At 35.1% G+C, this 22,190-nt stretch overlaps 1 protein-coding gene across 2 annotated transcripts in view; it reads left to right on the plus strand.

Moving 5' to 3' along the window:
* The window catches only part of LOC134539694 (extended synaptotagmin-2), a 48,332-nt gene extending 26,336 nt beyond the window's left edge, over window positions 1-21,996 (plus strand). For both annotated transcript variants that reach the window (XM_063381904.1, XM_063381905.1), the window contains exons 10-20: window positions 3,591-3,639; window positions 3,913-4,002; window positions 5,180-5,266; window positions 6,930-7,088; window positions 7,920-8,072; window positions 10,728-10,866; window positions 11,792-11,981; window positions 12,851-12,943; window positions 14,288-14,384; window positions 15,953-16,096; window positions 16,789-21,996. In XM_063381904.1, coding sequence (XP_063237974.1) covers window positions 3,591-3,639; window positions 3,913-4,002; window positions 5,180-5,266; window positions 6,930-7,088; window positions 7,920-8,072; window positions 10,728-10,866; window positions 11,792-11,981; window positions 12,851-12,943; window positions 14,288-14,384; window positions 15,953-16,096; window positions 16,789-16,872 — 1,285 coding nt within the window. In that variant the 3' untranslated portion in view covers window positions 16,873-21,996. The remainder of the gene's footprint in view (window positions 1-3,590; window positions 3,640-3,912; window positions 4,003-5,179; window positions 5,267-6,929; window positions 7,089-7,919; window positions 8,073-10,727; window positions 10,867-11,791; window positions 11,982-12,850; window positions 12,944-14,287; window positions 14,385-15,952; window positions 16,097-16,788) is intronic.
* The last annotated feature ends 194 nt before the right edge of the window (window positions 21,997-22,190 follow it).

Raw genomic sequence — 22,190 nt, forward strand, 5'->3', positions numbered from 1 at the left:
TTAGAATTTAAGAAGTTTTAGATATGAGATAATCTGGAATATATCGTGAGCATTATATATTATGATAATGAGGTGAGAATTTCTGATTCGTGAAGTGTATAAGATAATCAGCTCAACTCGTACTTGACACGACTTTATGGATTTATTTTCACGTGTTATATATTTTTTTATGTACAATAGTTTTAGTTTACACAGTTTTTGCCATGCCCTTTCAATTTTCACTTGAGTGTGTAAAATCGTAGTGAATAAGTAAATGATGAATTTAATATTTTTTAGTCATTTATTTTTTTCAAATTACTTTCTGCTTCATAATACACATAAATTGAAAAGAAAAAAAAAACTAAAATGAAATACAAAGTTTACTGAAGAATCTTTTTAAGCTGCAAGACATAGTTATTGATAGTTTGCTGTCTGTTTCACTCTCGCGTGACAAACCTTCCTTGTTGCGGGGGTGCGAACTCGTGAAGGGGCAGAATGGTACGCTCTGGGCTCCACAGGCCTTGTGTGGGCTTGCCTGCTTCTGTTAATAACGCTGCGTTGGCGATGTTTCTTGTCAGTTTGAGGTAGAGGACGTTGGGGGCCAAATATTGCACGTCAGACTCTATGACAAAGACCCCGGTGAAGACGACTTCCTGGGCAGGTACTGCTTTTTGTGATGGCACTTGGGATTCTTACTGTTTCTTTCCCTTGTCAAATCGTGCACTATTTTTTTTTTTTTTGTGTTTTAGGAACTAGTCTCTTATTTAGTCTTTCGCCGAGCAAAAAAATGAATAATTTTTTACCGGTCTAACTTTATTTTGTGGTGTGTATTATGTATTTGAAATACCTGGGATTATTTCATTGTTAGTTTTGTTAGACATTCCATTAAGTTCTTTAGCCGTTTCATTAGTAAATGTTGAAGATAAAGTGGTATATATTTTAAAAGAAGGATTTAGTTGGTCTCTGTATTCATCATTCATTTTATTGCACACACTTGTTACAAATATAAACTGCCCGAGCTGTTTTGGTGGTGGGTTGGCGAATACCTAATTTTGGTGGTGGTGGTGGTTGTGGTGGCAGTGGTTGAGGTGTATTTTATGTTAGTGTGTAAGTTTAAATACATATAATACATTTTACTTATTTGAAAAAATAGCACATAATTTATTTTCATAATAATGTTGTCACATTGAGTCAGAGATGCTCAATTTACTTGTATTATATAGTCAAAGAAAAATGAACTTCCTTCAAGGTATGCCAAGAAATGTTGTTTTAAATAATTCTATTTACATTTTTGGATGTTGGTTTCTGTTTTTGATAAATTGTTCATTTGTAAAAAAAAAATGTTATTTCAGGATTTCATCTACATATTTCTGAGAAAGGAGTTAATCTTTGTTGCTAAGTCATTTAGTTGTTTCTATATGAACTGTACATACATCTTCTTTATTTTTTGTTATTATGTGCATTCCTTTTATAGTTGATAAAGTAATGTGGGTTTGTGTTGCTGCATGCTATCTTTATTTTATTTTCAACAAAAAAATTGTTTTTAGTTACTAATATGAAGCTGTAGCATAAATAAGTTTATTTTAGAATTTTTTATTCCATAAAGTGTAAAACATTTCTTGATTTCTCTTTCATCAAGCTTGATATATGTTATGGATTTTAAAATTAAAACAGTTTGTTTGCTCTTGAAAAGATGTTTTTACATAATTTAAAACGCATGTTGTCATATATTGCATGTAGTGAAATAAATTACAATAATCTTTTAGAAGTATTTGCAGTTAACAGCTTAAATTTAAAATGTAGTGTTCTGTTAACTGACAGCAATTCTTTACATCTCGTGAGTACTATCTCATAGTTTATTTTATTATTTTATTTTTTTAGCTTAAAGTGAAGAGGTTTGTAAGTGGGTGTCTTTCATGGTTTTGTTGGGATTTGTTACAGTTGTACTCTTTCTAACATATTCTACACAAAACAAAAATTTTTTTTACCAACCAGGTTAAAATGAGAATTAACTACTGTCATTACAAGACTTTAACGTAATTATTTGTGTTCCACGCACAACGTATAAATTCACAACTTAAAATGATCATAACTTTGAATTTTTGGAAAAATCCACATTACTTAGAACACTCTTTATTTAGAAAGATCAACTTAGAAACACAACATGAAAAATTGAACATTTGAACCATTGCAACTTACAAACACACAATTAGATGTGTCATAACTTAGGCAAATGAAATGTAGTAACATACAAGTCTAGACTACACAAATTAGAAATGTTATAAATAAAATAAAATCATTACAGAGGAGCATCATAACTTAGAAATACATGATGCCGATCTACATAACTTAGAAACATCACAATATCCTACAAAATTACAACTTTAAAATTCATTACTTAGAAAATCTATAAAAGACTACTTTAAGTTACATAACGTAATAATTCTCTTGCATAACTTAGAAAAACACAGCCTAGACCTATCACAAGCTAGAAACACAGAAAATTTATGATTTGTGCATTTATTTTAACTTTTAATTTCTGGCTATCAACCAGCTTTAGAATAGTTACAGATTTTAAGTAATATAGATGGATGTACATCCATGTAAAATAACTGTACCAACATCCACTTTCTTAATGGGTACATAAACCTCTTTCAGAAACGACACCTTTCTTGAATTAAAAAATTTTATTTTAAAAAATCTCTGCTGAGAGTTTTACTACAATAACTAGTTTGTCCACTTGTAATTAAACATCAGTGCTAAATGTGCCCAGAAAAACTATTTACTAAGGAAAAAATATTAATTCTTCTGTAACTTTACTGTTGTATTTTTATCATTGTAATATCTCGTTTCACTTGGAGTGGGAATTTCTTCTCAGATCTTCCTACCTGGCTGTTTGTTTTCATGTGAGCTTCCTCGTTGGTCTCATCCAGCTCATGTCGAACAGCAAGAAAGGCAGTCTCGGGTCGTTGGTGTTCCACTTTGCCTCTGGGCCTTCAGGGAGCTGTCATTATCTTAGTTTGTCGGGAAGTAGTGCCGTGATACGTAGCTGCTGATCTCGTACACACAGCGACCACCCTCTCGCAAACCTGAGGCTGGTGCACTTTCCGACCACTCTGTTATTCCTTGCGACTCAAAACACATCTCTTCCTGACGAATCCTCTCTCGCACAACTTTTACACTCGAATCGTAGAGAGCAGCACCAGACACACATGAGTGCCAAATGCAGACTTTACTAGTATTCCCTATTTCACATACTCATCCGTAAACTGTTTTCGTTATCGACATTTGCTCGCCATTAAAATTGTGTGGCAGAGCTGAAATAAAGACCAGAAATCAATAAAATTAAACTGTAATAGTATGTGTTACAAAATAAAAATTAATAAAACCAGTCCTTTTTTATTAATGATGAAAAATTTATCTTAAAAAAATTTGTCAAACTGCAAATGCATCTAAAAGTGTCTCAAAGGTTAAATGTGTTTAAATAATGGATCATTTAACAGTATTGAATTAAAATTTAAATGTAATAATTATATTTATAAACATATGTAACATTTGTAGTGTGTAACCCAGTTATTTGATAACAACACACACATTAAAATCTGTTTCAGGACTACGTTTGATGTCAGCAATGTAAAAAAGAAAGGACAAGTAGATTTGGTGAGTTTTAAATTGAAATGAATTTTCAATTTCTGGATTTTAGGAACTCTTAAATTCCCAACCTGAATTTCTCAAGTTTTATCCGGCCAAATGATATGTAGTTACTATTTTAGAAGTTATTGCCCTTTTTTTATTTGATGTGCTGATCTTATTTGTAAAGACTGTGATGATAGATTGGCTGTGCTCTTGAAAGGGTTTTATGATTAATTTAATATTTAAAGTATTAAAAGGAAACTTTTATTTCATATAATGATAAAACAACAAATTTTACAGTGGGTTGACCTGCAAGAGGCCAAGCATGGAATGCTACATGTTCGAATGATGTGGATGGAGTTAAGCAAGTATTCTACAGACCTGAAAGCTGTAAGTAATTTACAATTTATTGGTATATGAGGACCAATGCTTTAGATATCTTCATCATTAAAATCTATACATGGTGCCAAGATCATGTTATAAATTAGTTTCCAGTACTTTCATGCATCGTTGGTTAGATGCACATATTCCAAGGTTTCTTAAACTGTAAGAGTTTACATAAAATTTATTTAACTTGCACTCTGTGTTCACTTTTTTTTTTTAAAGGTTTGCATATTGATGGGATTGTTTAGAGAAATATGGTGTGAGCTGACATAAAATTCAACATGCCTGGGTTCAAATCCCTGTCGGTGCATCCTGATTTGCTTTTGTGCGTTTTCCCAAGAATTACTGCAGGCAAAAGCTGCTCTGTAGACCACGTCTGATTCCAATACCAGTATCCCAGAGATCTACCTCTGTGTGGTATGTTACCATCTTTAATAAGGTGTACATTCGTGATATCTGAGGTGTGGTGGTTGAGCGGTCAGACCACTCAACACCAGGATTTTTTGCAATTGGGAAACGTGGCTGACGTTGCTGTGGCCTGCGGGTTTTCTTGGAAAACTCCACACCAATTCATTCTGTCACAGCTCCATATCCATCTCATCTCAAACTAACGTATTCTCCTGGCTGGACAGAATGACAGGTCTGTCCCTCAGGTAGAGCATCCGACTTCTGTGAGTGTCAGCCCCATTACCTCCATGTAGACCCCGCCTCAGGCAAAAAACTTATTGTATGAGCGTTTCATATGAAAATCTTGCTCAAAAACTTGATGTAACTAATGTAATAATAAGGTAAATGTTTTGTCAAGTACTCAAAAAAAAATCCTGAATCTTTCTTTATTCTTTAGCTTTTTAAAACCTATGTAGTTTTTGAACTAATTGTATGAGTTAGGTAGTTTGTTACTGTTAAAGAGTAAAGATTAATTTTTTTTAAAGTCTAGTAGTTGGTGTAAATTTAATACTGCATTTATTTTACACACAATGATAACATAAATGCAAGTTCTGATAGTAATTATTTTAATTTTTTGTAATATTAAATTGTTTTTATACCTGTGTAATTTTTAAACTTTTATTTAAAGGATTAGTCGTTTGAATGTTTCAATTATTTTGCGGTGTAAAGTATTTGCCGTAAACTTTCATCACATTAAGTAATATGCAACTGTTAGCATTGTTGTTACGTTTTTCAGGCTATTGCAGAAACTCAAGAGCTTCGGGTGACCTCAATGAGCACAGCTCTTCTAATGGTGTTTGTTGATTCTGCGAAACAACTTCCTGTAAGTGTTTCCTAATATTTAGTTGGATAATGTGGTGTTTTAAAACAGATTATAAATAAGCTTGAATTTTTAAAATTTTATTTTGTATGGTAGTAACTGGATAAAAAGGGGGGAGGGGGAGTTGTGCTAAAGAATATCTGCCCAGAGCACTAGCTGCCTGAAATCGGGGCCTGGTTGCAGGCGTGAACAGTAGCTCGCAAATTTGAATCTGGCAGGCTTCAGAGGACTACTGCATTCGTCGAGAGGACATGCAATCGCAGCTCTACGATGTTCCAACGCATTGCAGGAAGCAGGCAATGTGCTCTTAGACTTTTAAAATTAGCCATACTCACTAGTGATTAGTACAGTGTTGACTTGAGTACGATGCTGCCGTTAGAGATTTGACTAACAGTAATTGCACAAAGACTTATCATTCGCAGAGATGGCTGGTATGTCAATGACGTAGGGGCAGACGAAACAAATTGCAGCAGGAGCAAGCAGTGTGCATTTACCAAGGGCGCTTTCAACACAGACGTGTATCGGACAGGAAGACCTTCGTACTGCATTACTGCAAGACTGCGTGAAACTTGGATTTTCATACCATGAAGAGTACTAATTAATTTAAACTAAGACTACTGGTCACTGGTGCGTATGCCTAAACAGTTCTCTGAAACCGGCAAAATTCAAATTTGTGCTCCTCTGTTCATTCCTGTAACTTTACAGGGTTTTGCTTCCGGATATATGTTCCATAACAAAAATTTGCTTGGTTTTGCTTTCTCTGTCACCCATTAAATTTATGCCCCACATTTGTGTATTGTAGGCTTATTGCTACTTTTTTTATTATTTTTAAAAAATTAGGTGTTTCTTACTTTCTTGGGACAAACCGCTGCGATTGTAATAGTTCTTATGGCCTGCTGTGCTACAATCTTTATTCTGTTCAAGGAATTTTTGCTTCTGTAAATTCTTGATCTCTGTTGAGGAAATTTAATCATTTCTGATTCCTGTACACCTAGTAAATGTTTGGTGTTAATAACTTGTGAATACATTGACTTATTATTTTCAAGTAATGGTACCCTCATGGGGGAAGGTCCAGGCTGTTTAGAAATGAAACAACACTGGAGTATGGCCACTCACTAATGTAGCTTTTAGAGTTTGAAGAAAAATATTAATGTTCTCCTATTTTCTCTGTCATCTTGATAGATGTTTACGTGAATCCACTTCTGCCCAAGGAACTATATGTGCCACATGCCTACTATTATGTTCAATGCTCTAGATACTTTTCATTATATTTAATTATGAGTTGAATTACCGGTGTGCTTCAATGCATGTACTGTTATACAGACTTTTGTCTTCAGAAGTATTCATACACGTGACAAGCACACATTGTTACTTTGTAGATACTATTAGTTTGATAATGTTAGAATTTTTTAAGTTTACAGAATACTGTGTTTGACATTATAATTTTGAACTCTGAGAAATTATTCTGTAATTTTTTTTTTTAAATGTACAATCACAAGTGTACATTTCTTTTTTTAGACTGTGTGATTTGGCTACTGCAATCTACCGTTGATTGTATGGCACGAAATAGGATGAAATAGATGAATCATTTGAAAGTATAATTTTTTGCTGGTATGTGCGCATGAAAGGGTATGATTTGAAGGCTGTGCGGTGCCGTGTGTTGCAGGAAGCGCGTCCCGCCAAGAACCCCGACCCCTTCGTCATCGTGTCCGTGGGCAAGAAGGAGGAGCGCACCACCATGCAGTTCCGCAACCCCAACCCGGTGTGGGAGCAAGGCTTCACGTTCCTCGTCGGCAACCCCGAGCACGACACTGTTCACGTCAAGGTCATTGCCTCCGTCCATCCTCCTGAGTAGCCGAGTAGTGTCATTGCCCATGTGCGAGTGCATTTACCACAGGGTGTATCAACTTGAAGCAATCCCGGATGTAAAAGAATTAGTCATGAATTCATATGAAGTGTGCTAGAATAGGTTACTTTCTGTCAGGTTTTTCAATTATGCCTATCAAATTGCGGCAAACTTGTAGTGGAAAGATCAAGACTGCTATGGTTCGGACTTAACCTCAGGCTTTAATAATTAAGTGATAAAACCTCAATTTAATCATTTTATCTCAGAGACTCCATAATCTTGAACATTACTGTGCATAAACATGTGAAGTAACAAATTTACTTCAATATGTTAAATATGTTTTAACTTTTTTTATTCTTAAATTTGTTTCATAATACATATTTAGTTGTTATTTGGGAAAGATGTTTTAAATCTATGTAGGATCTCTTATATCTTCAGAGTTTGATGGCAGTAATAAAAATACATGTAACCACTTGCTAGATTGTAATGTAGGTTTTCCATAGCGAAACACGTATGGGCAATGAAGAACGTCCAATCAAATGGAAATGTTTTTTTAACATTCAAACACTTTAAAGTATTAGTTTTTCATTTGTGATTGTTGATCTGAAAGTTGTGATGAGTGGTATATTGTTTTTTTTTTAGTTCTTTAGGTGTCTCTTCCTCTTTATATTCTTTTCGTTTTCTCTGCGTCTCTTTCTGTCTCTGTCTTCGGTGCACTCTCTTCCTCTCTGGCTGCATGATTGTAAAAGGTGGAGCCCACGAAGCTTGAGAGGTGGCAGCTGCGGTGTGACGTGTCCCCCCTGACGACAGGTCGTGGACCAGAAGACGGAGAAGCTGCTGGGGCTGTTCAGCTACCCGCTGACCCAGCTCCTCAACGCCCCGGACATGGAGCTGGAGAGCCAGCCGTTCCGCCTGGCGCAGTCGGGACCCGACACCAAGATCTTCCTGTCCTTGCAACTGAGGGTAACGCTACTGCCTCACGGTCGGTGTTTAGTCCGGCGCGTTCGGGACTACGGCCGCGCCAGATCGTCAAACATCGATATACGTAGTTTTATTGGGAATACCAAAGAAAATTTAATGTAGAAACAAGTTGTGAGAAGCTTCTCTATCACAAAAAAAAAAATAGTGGTGACTTAGAATGAAAAAAATGGTATCCCAAAAAAAAATATTTTTTTTATTTCATTATTTGTTAGAAAACCTTTTATATCAACTTTGGTTAAGTATTTAAAAACTTACTAAATAAATTAATTTAAAATGTATTAAATTATACAATATATGTTTACAAGATATGTTTAAAAAACCTATTTCTTCTGATTTTAAATTTTTTGTTTCTTATATACGAGGTTTTCATTCAAAACCAATAGATGATATGTGAGCATGAATCTTCTTAAAAAATTGGAAAAGTGCACCTATCCCTCACTTAGCACGACTAATTCGTTCCTAAAAATGCTCGTGTTATTCGAAATCGCGTATTCTGAAGCATTAGTTTCCATAAATAGCAAGGCTAATTTATTTAATGTGTTCCAAACTTGTGTAAGAAAATATACTTTACGTAATATAAATGCGTTGAATAACACTCAACTATAAATATGTCACACCATTTATCTTTATATGCCTCTCATCGCACTTTGTATGACAAATACAACACCACGTAACGGGAGATACGTGGTTATGTACTTTATCGTCAGTCGCGAGCATGACCTTCAACTCATGTCTCGTACCTTTCCAAACCATCCTTTACTGACAGTGAAACCGATATTACTGTCCGGATAGTAACATTTTAATTTTTCAAATAATAAAATGCTTATTCGCATATCACTACCTGGTTCACATCAATCCTGTCAGGCCAATGATTATTTTTTTCATTGCAACATTCATTTAACAATCTTTCCCACGTGAATCATCTGTTCATTTCTGTTCCGGTATCTAATGTCAAATATATTCCCGCTAGTACAACCAACAGCTTCAGACTTATATAAAATTTTGGTAAGACTCCTTATTTCGTACGATTGTGCGTACAGTTGACTTGCTTCAAACTAAAGTGCGACCAACATAAGCGTAGCCTTCATGATAATCGGCGCGCCGTAATACTTTTATTTTTGTCTCAAATACTTAAACGCAATGTATTATGAGTGATCAAGCACGTACAGTTACCGGCAGCTGAATGGGCAAACGTTGCTTTTGTTTGAGTGAATTCCCTGCCACTGGCTAGACTGAGTTCACGGCCCGGTTTGTGGCCAGGCGACGATGGTACGGCACGGCGGCATATGCGCGGACGTAAAATCATTTGGTCCTTTACACTGCATAGCCGCAATTTAACTTGCCATAGCTGATGTTTGTACAACAGCCGATAGCGTAGTCAGACCTGTGCGTGCATCTCTTCCCCCCTTGTTTGGCTAACTGTATCCCATGGCACATCTGTTTACAGAAGTTGAAACAGACTTAGTGGCATCGTGCTCAACTTTTTTTTTTGCCTGCCGAGAATTTGTGCTAACTGAAATTTACAGACGTGCTATTCAAGACTGGGGCAGTAAAATTCACATCGCGCTAAATGAATCCGCGCAATCTGAAGACGTGCTAAGTGAGGGATAGATGTACCCATGTAATGTGAAATGTGGAATTTAACCTGTAAGAAAACAGGAAACAATATACTGAAGTGAAAACCAACACTAATGATAAACTCTGAGCGAACTAAAACTTCGGCAGCACGGTAATATGATTTGGCAGCCAATGTTAACTCATAAAACTGAACGCAAGTGGCTTGGTATGGTGCTGGATTACCGAATGTGCCGAACCATATCATGCTGGATTAAAAGCCTTTCACTGTAGTATGATGGCGCCATGGGACTCAGTGCTGTGATACTGTACTCCCGTTTCAGAGGAATAGGATCCGAATCCCAGTTCGTACTACCATGTTTTATGTCGTCCGTGATATCCCGATAGCACTTCAGGGAAATGCTGGAATGGTTCTTTACAAAAGGTCATGGATGATTTCATGGTCCCTATAGTTCAGTTATACACTGGACTTAAATAAAAATATTAAAGTTTATTAAAATATGTATCAAATTATACTTGTAAAAAGCTGCTGCAGTTAATGCAAGAAATATCTCTTCTTTCTCTTGCATACAGCCATTGAAGTTATACAAGTTGTTCCCACTGGCGTGTAGTCTGTCCTTGGGTTTTGGAGAACTGTACTGCATTTTTAATAGAAATCAGCATAAAATTAAACATCAAATAAGCATAGTAGTTTAAAATATTTGAATAGATAATTTGGTTGCATGAGTACCAACATCATAGAAAGGAATATGGTGACCGACTAGGTTGTGTTCCATTACTTTAACTGTCTGCAAGGCACATGTTTTCATTCTTTGGTACCCAAATGGAACATACTCTATACTTTTATATTTCTGATGGTGCTATACTTGTGTATGCTTCAAAATATTTTTCATCCTAATTTTAAGTTTAACCTCTAGTGTATGCTAGACATGTTATGTTAATCATAATTTTATGTTTTAGTTTCTTAAGAAGATTTACAAATACCAACCTGTTATGGATGCACCAATCACATGTACAATGTGTTTACTAAAACTATGTCTGATGTGCTTGTTTTCCGTGCAGATTATGAAGGCAGGGAAGACAGAGGGGGACTCAGCGTCTTTGGTAGCTACGGAGACTGATGGAGCGGGAGTGACTGTCGCGGACAAAGAACTTGAACCGCTTCTTCCGGAGACTGGGAAAACATTGCCTGGCACCCCAGGTGACACACTTTTTTATTTTTTAACTTATAATACTCTAGTTACTTCATACAAGTTGCATAAGAATGTGCACTCCTTCTTGTAGACTTTGACTTGTGCGGCCGAGTTTTCTTGAGGCTATATGATGTCATACTTTAAAAATCTTTAGTGAACTTGTATTTGACGAGATGTTAAGCGTAACTAAAAAAAAAAGTTTAAATAGTTTACTATCGGGTACTTGATGATATTCCGGCACACTGTATTATTGGCATTTTGATGTGGAGTGGGAAATTCTGATCATCATTTTCGAAGGTAAAATAGTTTTTAGTTCTCTCAGGGTTTATCATCATTGTCAGTTTTAATTTACATGCAGTGTTTCTTGTTTTCTGGCCGGTTATATTTCTCAATTTCTTACTTGATATTCTCATATTGACATTAGATAATCTGGCAATCTCTAATCCCACTTTGTCCAGCCATCACATAATAGTTATGAAATGACAAAAAAATTAAATAACGAGCTGTTAATGTTGATAAACATATGTTGACTGTATCGAGATGTTTTTAACCGACAATGCAACACAAATTACACGATAGCATCGGCCCGCACCAATGCGACCTGCCGCCATCATTCCGGTCGAAACGAAGACTGTCTTTTGTTTCTCACTGCAGGGATGCCACTCTCACGGTTTATGGACGCCAACACTTGCAGTGTTCCAACGTGGTGCCAACTGTAAAAAGCTGGGGCACGGGTGATTTAAACTGTGTCTATCACTTGGCCCGGTACAAGTGCCACAAAGTCAACTCACAAAACAGTTCTATATACAAGAGTTCACAATAAGTAACAAACACGAGCATTGCATGTGACTTGAGATGGTGAGGATGTGGAGTCTCTTAGTAGTTGACGACCGTGGTGGTAGCTGGGTGGAACCTCTGTGTTGCTGGTGCCAGGCGAGTCGACCCCGACCCCTGTCAGCAAGTTCCTCTCGAAGGAGTCCCTGCGGCAGGGCAGCTCGACCAGCCTGCCCAGCCTGCCGCTGGCGGAGGAGAGCGTCTCCGTGGGCGCCCCGGCGCCGACCGCCGAGCTCTCGCCGCTGCCGGCCGCCAGCGAGTTGCGCAACCGGACCACCAGCTCCACCTCGTGAGTCTCTCCCGTGTCACCTTCCCATCTAGGTTCTAAATGTTGCCCCAAAGGGCGACCAAAGATTGTATGAAAGTAAGTATGTTCAATTGGTCAAAGCTGCAAAAGTGCAATCTAGCAATCAAGGGCGCAACAACAGGTGGGGGCAAGGGTATTTTACCCCCCCTCTGAAACCTTGAAGTGGGGGCAAAGAAAGTGCTGTGTAATCGATTTTTAGATAATAAAACTGCTTAAATAGCATCATTTTCCACCTTGAAATACAAATTTTTCCCGGGGGAGGACCCCCGGGCCCCCCCGCTTCAATAGGGGGGATCGATGATTGTTTATAAAAAGAATTTCCCCCCCTTTGGAAATTTAGTTGTTGTGCCCCTGCTAGCAATGACATATGTCCAAAATAATAGTTAAAAGTAATATTCCCCACTGCAAGAATCATTCAAAAAACATTTAATTTATATTGGTTGGAATAGTTTGACATCATTATTTTGGCAATATAATTTTTTTTTTATCTAGGCGGGAAGTTGAAATGCCGTGAAACCTCATTTTTATGTAACCAGGATTTAGGAATTCCCTTGATTAACTTATATTTTTTTTTATTTGCACCCTCATTTTCCCTATAGTATTAATGCATACATTCCCTCTTTATGCTAAAGCATTTCCCGCAATTTATGTTACAGTAGCGCTGCATTTAGTAGCAACCATCAGAAAAGTTTAGGCAGAACAACGAAATTTGAAAGTGAATAGTGTTAATTTATTTATTATATGATATTTCATGTGTGTGGTCATAGCAGCACCGTTTACAACTGTGAACAACTTAATCTGTTTGTATTTGAAGACACCCCGAATGAACTTGTGTTCATGCCGTGTTGCAGCTCAGCTGGCGAGGCAGGACTCGGCAGGATACAGCTCACTCTCCGTTACAGCATCCAGCGACAAAGACTGATTATTGTCATCCACAAAGTTGCGTGAGTGTCGCCAGTCGTTTTAAGTTATTTTGGAGTATCTTTCTGTTCAGTTATGTTATTATTAGAGATAAATGATTCTGTAAATTTTTGGATCGAGTCAAGCCGAGTTCAGTAATAATGCCTTCAAGTTGAGTCCACACTTGTTAATTTTTTTAGTTGAGGCAGAGCTTGAGTAATTGCAGAGATGTTTGAGATTAATTTTATGTTCCTGGTGTTTTATGTTAATTTATCATTTAGCATTGCATTAAAGGTCTGAGTGAATCATTTGTGTTAAGTGAATAAGTAAAATATAACTATCAGTAATACCTATTTATAATATCTTTTAAAATTGAGTATTTTATTCCAACTGTGGAAAACTAAGTACGTAGTGTGAAGGCACTGACAGTTAAACATAACTAGTAAAACCTTTTAAAAATTGCAAGTTAATTAAGATTTAAGGATTAAATATTACAGATATTTAAGAATTACATTATTTAAAACACATACAGTCTCCACTGCTCCAGTTAGGGTGGGCGCCGAAATGGTTCACGCAGTGCGACCGGACACACACACTTGTTGGCGGGAGGTTTGAAACAGAGGGTGTCAGTGGGAGGAGAAGGGGTCGGCAGTGGCGTGAAGCACATGGGGCTTAGGGAGGGCGTAGCCCTGGTCGACGTCAGAATTGTAAATATAAGTTATTATAGTTGTGGGGTTAATATTTACAGTCCAAAAAATGGAACATGGGGAAATCTCAGTTTGAGGCGAACTACTAGTTTAATCTTGATGAGTTGGGCTTGTTTTAAAGTGTCGTGACTGGTGGCTGACTTCACTTGAGAGCTTGCACAATCACATATTTATAGGCAGGGTAAAGGGAGAAAGCCTGCCACAACCGCCCAGCCTAGAAGCTTCAGAATGAGAGTTAGGAGCTCCTAATAGCATCTAGTAAGATGCTTCAGGAGAGGAGAGGAGAGGAAAGGTGGGAAAGAGCATAGGAGGGGAATGATAGAGTATGTGCAAAGAGCAGAGGTTGGCTAAGTATATTAAGAAATATTGAATGTGATTGAAAAAATAACAAAAAAAAAATAAATAAATAAATAAATAAATTGCTGCATTAACGAATTATGAATATTTTCTAATTAAAGCTCCTGCACATGCGTTGTGATTTTTAATAAAGTTCATATCATATTTTTCATTCAAAAAACTCTATGTCATAATACATATGCTGCAATTTGAAACAGATGCAAGACAAATTTTAAGTTAAATGTTGTTTAGTTTTTGATATGAATAAATGTCCATTTGAAGGCACTATAGGATTAAAAACTGCTTTCTGTTCCGAGAATGTAACGTAGTGTATTATTCCAACAGCAATTTGCCATTGAAGGACCCGGCATACATCCCAGATCCGTACGTGAAGCTGTATCTCCTGCCTGAGAGGTCGAAGGAGTCCAAGAGGAAAACAGAGGTAAACAGTGTTGTAACTATTTAAAATAATTAGATTGTATTTGTTTATGTAATTACTGTTCATGAATATAGAAAGTGCTCTTTTTAATAAATATATATATTTCTATTATATGTAGGATGAATATCAGTGGTGTCACACTAGTAATATATATTTAATATCATTAGTAAGGTTGTGTTAAATGTACAGTTCCATACATGTCTCGATACCTGCGTATGATATCTGCCTGATTCTACCTAAACCTTTCTACAAAAACTTATCACCCACGTGTCCCGAATCTTTATCGACCACATTTGTGTACGAGGAAAATTACGAATGTCACAATTCATTGTAAATCATTATTTAAATCATAAAGTAAAAAAAAAAAATAATAAAAAAAATAAAAATTATTTGTTATAAACTTAAAACAATCAAACTTGATTTGTTTCATTACTATTCAGTGATTTTCAAACCTGAGTGTACAAATGCCCAGCAGATTTTAACTACATAGAATTTTGCTAGGTTCAAAGTTGACTTAACTAATTTTAATTTTATTTGAAAAAATCATCAAAATTGATTTTGTTAGCTTGAGTAGCAGACCTTCTACATTACCCTATTTACCTGCACATGGGTTACTTATTTTATGCTGATTTTTAGTATAAAAAAAAGAAGTGCTATCCTTATGCAAGTGTTTGATTTTGGGTTAAAAAATAATATTTTTGTACTGTGTCGTTGAATATATGCATAAATAACTAACCTATGTTGGTTTTTAATAAATATAACTCCACAAGTAAGTATAATTTGTTTAATCAAAATATCTCATGAGTCGTGTGAAACTCCGTGATCAGCGCAGTTATTATGTGTGTGCGTCTGCCGCGCACTGGGTCGGTGCTCGCAAGTGATTTGTCTGCTGCGTTGCTGGGGGAAGGAGAGGAGGGGAAAATCTATAAATAATCAGCCAGAGAGAGAGCAAGAGAGTGTGTGTGTGTGTGTGCTAGTGCATGAGGTCATGTGGCCGTGTTAACAGTACTCCCTCCCTCTCAGCTTTGTAAATGTCCGGTGAAACCTAATTACTGAACACGGGCGGCGTCGCAAACAGCGTGCCAGGACAGCCCGAGGAAACGAAGCAACTCAACTACAGAACAAAATAAACTTCCAAAAATTAAAATTTCCACTACGTGACAATATGTAAAAAAATTCAGATATTTTGAGTAGAAAAAATTTGAGTAAACATGTGAAGTATTACATATTTAAAATTCCTGTCTACTGCTCTCATGAAAAATATGGTTTATGTGACATGGTGTCTCATGCTCCCAAGGTACAGATATGAAAATAGTAATCATTGTTATCCCGTATTGACCATGACCAAGTGAGGTACGGCAGTGGTAAAACGTTAAAATACCGGTCCAAACAACCAAATTTTGGTTTTCCATAGTTTCAAGAAATTATTTCGATCAAATGCGGGGATGGTTCCATACTACAGGCATCGACCTTTTTTCTTCTCCGTTATCTCTGTCTTGCAATGTACGTATGTGTCCGTCTCCGACGCCGAGACGTAAGACTACCGTGTTGGCTTGTGGATGGTGCGGCAGACGGTGAAGGACAACTGCAACCCAGTGTACGACCAGACCTTGGAGTACGTCATGTCGCAGGGAGAGCTGAACTCCAAGCAGCTCGAGGTCTCCGTGGTCACCCGCAAGGGCTTCTTCTCGTCCGGCAGCCCCATCATGGGACAGGTACCGGCACCCACCGCTGTCAATGCCAATGGCGCAATCTTTTACACATATTTCCTTTCCTCTCCTGTCAACTAAGTTTTCCAGATGAGTACAGGGTGTGTGTTTCATTTACTTAATAAGTATACGTAGATCAAAAGAATATTTTGGAGAACGGTATTAGAAGTACAAAGATAAAACATAAATAAGCCTAGTGTTTCGTACTGAAACTGTTACCAGATAACATGAAAGTCTAAAACGATAGCCAGACGTCCAATGACGCCGGTACCAGATGAACCACTGAGTCTTTCCTGGTGGCCACCAGGATCGCTTGAGTTAATGGCAGCAAAATGGCGCCATATTTGAATTTTGAAGCGTCCAACACTTTGGATTAGTTAACATAAATCTAGGGTAAGCACTATTTACAAATCCAACACCTAGTAAACTTAAGAGTTTGCCAGTGTTACATTTTTTAATTTACTATTTTTAATTCAATATTTTTTCTTATATTTTTTTTCTCCCTAGAATCCCGAATTTTTTGAAAACTGTAGATTTGAGGATTCGAGGATTCTACTGGCCCATCCCTGGTATTCATGCATTAAACATGACTTGTAGACATGCGTGTTTATATGTGGATCCAGTGCAAAATTATTTCAAGTAATTAAAATAAAGTTGTTTCACTGTAATAACTTCTTTTTTTTTATTTTGTGAAATAGGTGGTACTGAGCCTTGCAGACTACGACCTGACGAAAGCTATCACCTCGTGGTTTGATCTGCAGCCGGAAGTAGCCAGGGAATAGCCCGAGCTCTGTCTCGGAACTGTGGCGCAAACTTGAACACGTGCGCTGCATGCTGTAAAGCTGAACATATTGTTTTTCATGTTGCTTATGTTCTGCACACAACACGGGCACAAATATGTTGTGGATGGCTTGTTATATTTTCACCACTCATTTCCATCTCTGTCTTTATTTTTAAGCTCCTATTGTTCAACTGACATTTTGTATGTTTTTAATCTCAATTTTTGTGTTTTCCAAAAAAGTCAAGATGATGAAACAATATGGTTAAAAAATTTCAGTGGTCAGTAAAACTATGTACATAAGGTTTGATTTGGCACTTGTTATTTTTAATTCAGTACTTTTTCATTTTTCTTTTTGTTTTGTATTACAGTATCAGATATAAATTGCAAAAGTTATAAAATGTTGTCGGAGAAACAAATTGGCATCTCAGCGGGTCTATACAATAGTGCAATGTGTAAGACTCTCAAGCCACACATGTTTTGGAAAATTAATTGTTAATTACAGCTAATTGTGATATTCTACGCTGGGTGTGTATTCTCATGAGTTACTAGATGATCTTGACTGACTTTGTTGTTAAAATTATGTTCTTTATTATATATTTATAATTTATATTTTTAAATTGCATGCTACTGAAGTTGTGTTTTTTTTTCCACTGCTTGTTTTTTTTTAAATAGGCAATATTTGTAATATTTTAGTTGGTATTAATTTTTTTATTATTAATTTTTAAAAGGATTTGTGTCACTGTTAAACAAGTTGTCACTTTTTAGTCATTATTTTCATTTTAATTACAAGTTTATAGAATTTAAATTTATATTGGTAATATTTGACACTTGCAGATTTATTGGATAATATGTTAACACAATTTTTTTATGATTATAAATTCATGGTGTTCTAACTGCAGTTTGTTTAGAAATAACAACACTGACATCCTTACTTAACAATGTTTGCAGAATTTAAAGTACACTTGATGTATTCTCATTTAACCTAAAATTTTCATATTTTTCTTCCTACAAGCTTATCTTTTGTTAAATAAAGCTTGAACACCATGAATATTATTTAATATTACAGAATAAAAATCTAGATACGTTCGTTTGTAGGCTTTTACATGTTAAGGCCTGTTTCTACTAAATATCTGTACTGTATTGTATATTCAAACAACATGTAATTTTCACTTTTTTTACATTGTAATGCCTTGTGTTTATAGACATGCATTTATCACCATTTGAATGGTAACTGAGTAGCATTGGTTTTACCCATTAAAATGTCACTTACACCCCCTTTTTTATTCCAGTTTATTTTAGCTGGTTTCAACTACTATAACATTTATAACATGTCCATACATTAGGTAATACTTTTTGGAAATTTTTTAGTAATATTTTTCTAATATACCTTTTTTTCTTACAGCATCTGTGAAATCTTGATGTATCAGGCTTTGCTGTTGGGAGTAGACATTTGAAACGAGTACTAATTGAATTTTCAAATACTGTGATTAATCCTTCCTGATGTGTACATAACAAATTTAAAAACTGCTTTGGTCATAGCTTTTTTGCCACCTAAAGTGGAGTGTTTATTGTGCAAAAATTTAATGACACTTTTCAAGAAACCTAGAAAAAATTCTGCAAAATAAGTTTATTTTTATTTTTGAGTTCATAAGGAGTTGAAACAGGATATATAAAGATTTAGACATATTCCAAATATGTGTAGGTAGGCAGCTCACAGCAATTACACGTGACCTGACGTGATTAGCTGCTGGTAATAAACTATTTGTATGCCACAGTACCACTGGCATGACCCCAAACTAGGGATGGGTCGGTATCGGTTCTCGGTTCCTACGGTTCTCAGCATTTTAACCGGCACCGAGAACCGCAGCTAAAATGTCGGTGCCGGTTCCGGTACCGGCAGTGTAGCAAAACACTTTACGAAAATAGTCCTTCACTACAACTTAACTGCAGCATGAAATGGCTCAACTCACGTTCAATTCACTTATGAATTATTTTTTTGGACTTCTGTGGAATAATATTCATCTCTAACTATAAAATAAATTACACGTGAAAATATTTAATGTTTTCGTCACTTCTGTAAACAAAGTACGTTATACAATCAAAACATAACAGTTGAAGGTGCCATAGATGTTTGTAGTTCATAGATGTGTGCAACTCTATAATGTGCCTCAGCAGAGATGTGAGAACAGAAAGACGCCATGTTTGTTTCAATTTGTTTTTAAAAATAGGTAGTTAATTGAGTCGTTGACACGTAAGTAAGGGTGACTGGTGTATAAAAAACAATTAAAAGTGCAAAATTCCACAGAATATTTGTTTAATATAATTAATGATTGATTTAAAATTTTCCGTAATAATTTTCGGCATTCTAAAATTTTATGCTTTTTGTGCAGTGCTTTTAAGTTCACTGCATCTGCATCCATCTAGCGTAATGGCTAGTAACTTTCTCTTTTAGGTAAACGGGATTGCTTTGGAGGGGGAAGTTTTTTTTTTTAGTAAAGTGGTGTATGGATGTGTAGATGTATTTTACTATTGGCTGGTCAAACGAAATGCTTATTGACACTTCTAAAGTAAAATTATTCTGGCCAAATAGAGCAAATTGTGTAAGAAATGGCATCAGAAGTGTGGCAGTAATTTACTGTTGACTGCAAACAAACTGAATTCAATGTAGGCAATAAGTTTGATGGACAATTTAATATTTTAATTCTTTCAAAGTTCACCCATCATTGTATTTATTTCCGTTATTGTAACATTTTTTTTAATTCCTATGTTTTAAAGGTGGGTGTATGTAGATTTCTTGAGGTAATTACTAGATTGATATAGTAAATTTTAGTTTTATGAAGTGTTTTCTATATTATTTTGAATTTATTATTTTATTAATACATATTACATTCTTAATAGGTTGGTGTGTTTACTGTAGCTTGAAACAGTGCTTTTTTTGTAGCCAAAACAATAAATAGTTTATTACTTAAAACACCTTGTGAATAATATTTATTTTATTGTTTAAGTCAGAACCGAGAACCGATTTTTAAGAACCGGTACCGAACCGAGAACCGGGAAAAAACAGGAATTGACCCATCACTACCCCAAACTATTCTCAAATCTCAGTTAAGAAGTTTTCAATGTATGTTTCAGTTACTTTTAAAGTTTGGTTAACCTTGCTTGCCTGACTTGAACCGAGTGATCATTCTTTCTCATGCCTTGTCTTGTCTTTGCAACATCCTGAAGTTTTTACTGGGTGTTAAAAAAAATATGATCACAATCAAATAAATGTTGTTTAAGTGTTTTAAACTGCTTAACATTATTAGCTGGGGCATCGCTCGTTACAAAAGGGCCTTTGCCACTTTGTTACCAGTTTCCAAATTTTTCCTAACACTTTTGTTTGTAATTTGATTGTGGGAAGAGTAGGGTGGGATGTACAGGGGGGTTTATATGTTTTAACAACCACCCCACCACTTCTTCCTTTTCACTTCCCAATGATTTACCCTAACTTATTGTATACTGAACCATTTTACATTGGACATATCATGAAAAAAAATTTAATTGGTTGCATTTAGCATTGTAGCCATACTACCGTAATTTTGTTTCTAATATCTGTCAAACCATTGCTAGAAACAGGTTCTTGTAAATAGCTTGACAGATGTTCATCAGCGTCTTCCTTCAATGACTGGCCAAGAGTACCTAACATTTTTTGATGTAGTTGCGGGATTTATTTTGATGCCATTGTGTTAGTAAGAAAATATATTTGCTAGTGAAAGCTAATTGCATTATTTTACTAGCACTTTTTTTTCATTTGTAAACTGTGGTTACATATGTCATTGAAACTATTAAATTGCTATCAGATCTGAGAACATGCTAAAATTTTTCCATTTTTTTTTTGTTTTTATTTACATATTCTATGTTTTTTAATTGCATGTATTATTATTATTTTTTAAAGAATTTTTTATTTAGAATAAACACATTGTTCATTGTTTTCAATTCATAATTTGGGCATTATAATATTATTGCATGTTTTAATTATTGTGTGTACATTATAGTAATGTTTTAAGTATTAGTGAAAAAGTTAGCTGTTTGATGCCTGATAATGGGGTATCTTTCTAATTCAAAGTTGAAAGATTATGTTAACTTTAAATTTTACCAAACCAAAACTTGGTTTGTTCTTGCACATGAATTTTTTATTTATATTTATAATACCTAGTCATAGTTTGTATGTATAAAATAATAAACTGTGTATTGTATATGGGCACTGTTAAATATTTCTATAGTTTTTAGTACTATTATATGAGAAGTAAATGTATAGTATGGAAAACAGGGTGGTAGTAACCGTTGTTATAAACCTTCATTTTGCAATTGTGCTTCATATTAAATAGAATAATGTACAGTATATTGAAAGAAAAATAAAGATTTCAAAAGTATATATAATAATATTACTTTTTAAATAAAAAGTTAAAACATTTCAAAAAGTTAATGGAATGTCTTGTTAACAAGTAATTACCTATCTAATTACGTATGTTCAATGAATGAGTCATGGAAAATAAGAAGGGAAAAAAAAAAAATCCATTTAAACACATCCCAGTTCTCACTGAACAGTTTAGTTTTTTCTAGTTTGGGTTTTACGTCTTTATATATTATTTTGATTTGGTATAATTGACTTTTAATAAAATTACATTTTTTTTTTCATTTATATTATAATATGAAAGTCTTCTTAATCCAATATACATAACTTATGCATTCACAGACTTTTTAAATCATTTGACAGTGCCCATCACTACTACAAACAATGCTAAACATGTACATATAAATTTTAACAATCAAATGTGCATTTACCAATGTGACTGATACTGGTTTATGGCAGTTCTAATACTACTGCTTTGTGATAAGTACATTCACTACAAATATTTATTAAGTACTGTTATCTGCCTTTATTTTATTTTTTAGTTGTCTAACACTTTGCTGATATTTTCTTAATACCTGCCTAGTGTACATTCATTCTCGTGGCCTTGAGATGCTTTATCTTAAAAAAAATTCAGGAATGTACTTTTTTTTTAAAATTACAAATAGAATGTCAAAAATATGCTGCTTTTTCAACTGTACTGTTGCATCAAATAAAAATAAATTGAACATAAAATAATGTGGTGTTGTAACTTAAACATTCGTAATCCTTGTGAACCATTCTAAGAAATTCAGAATACAATTTGATAACCACAACTCCAATGTTTTAAACAGTCATTGTGCCTGCTAGGCAAAGAAAATTAGTCGTTATTAATATCAATCATTTCTGTATAGTTTATATTTTTTTCTCTTGTGAAAAATTGGTCGATA

Source organism: Bacillus rossius, chromosome 15, assembly GCF_032445375.1.
Source record: "Bacillus rossius redtenbacheri isolate Brsri chromosome 15, Brsri_v3, whole genome shotgun sequence".
Classification (NCBI taxonomy): Eukaryota; Metazoa; Arthropoda; class Insecta; order Phasmatodea; family Bacillidae; genus Bacillus; species Bacillus rossius.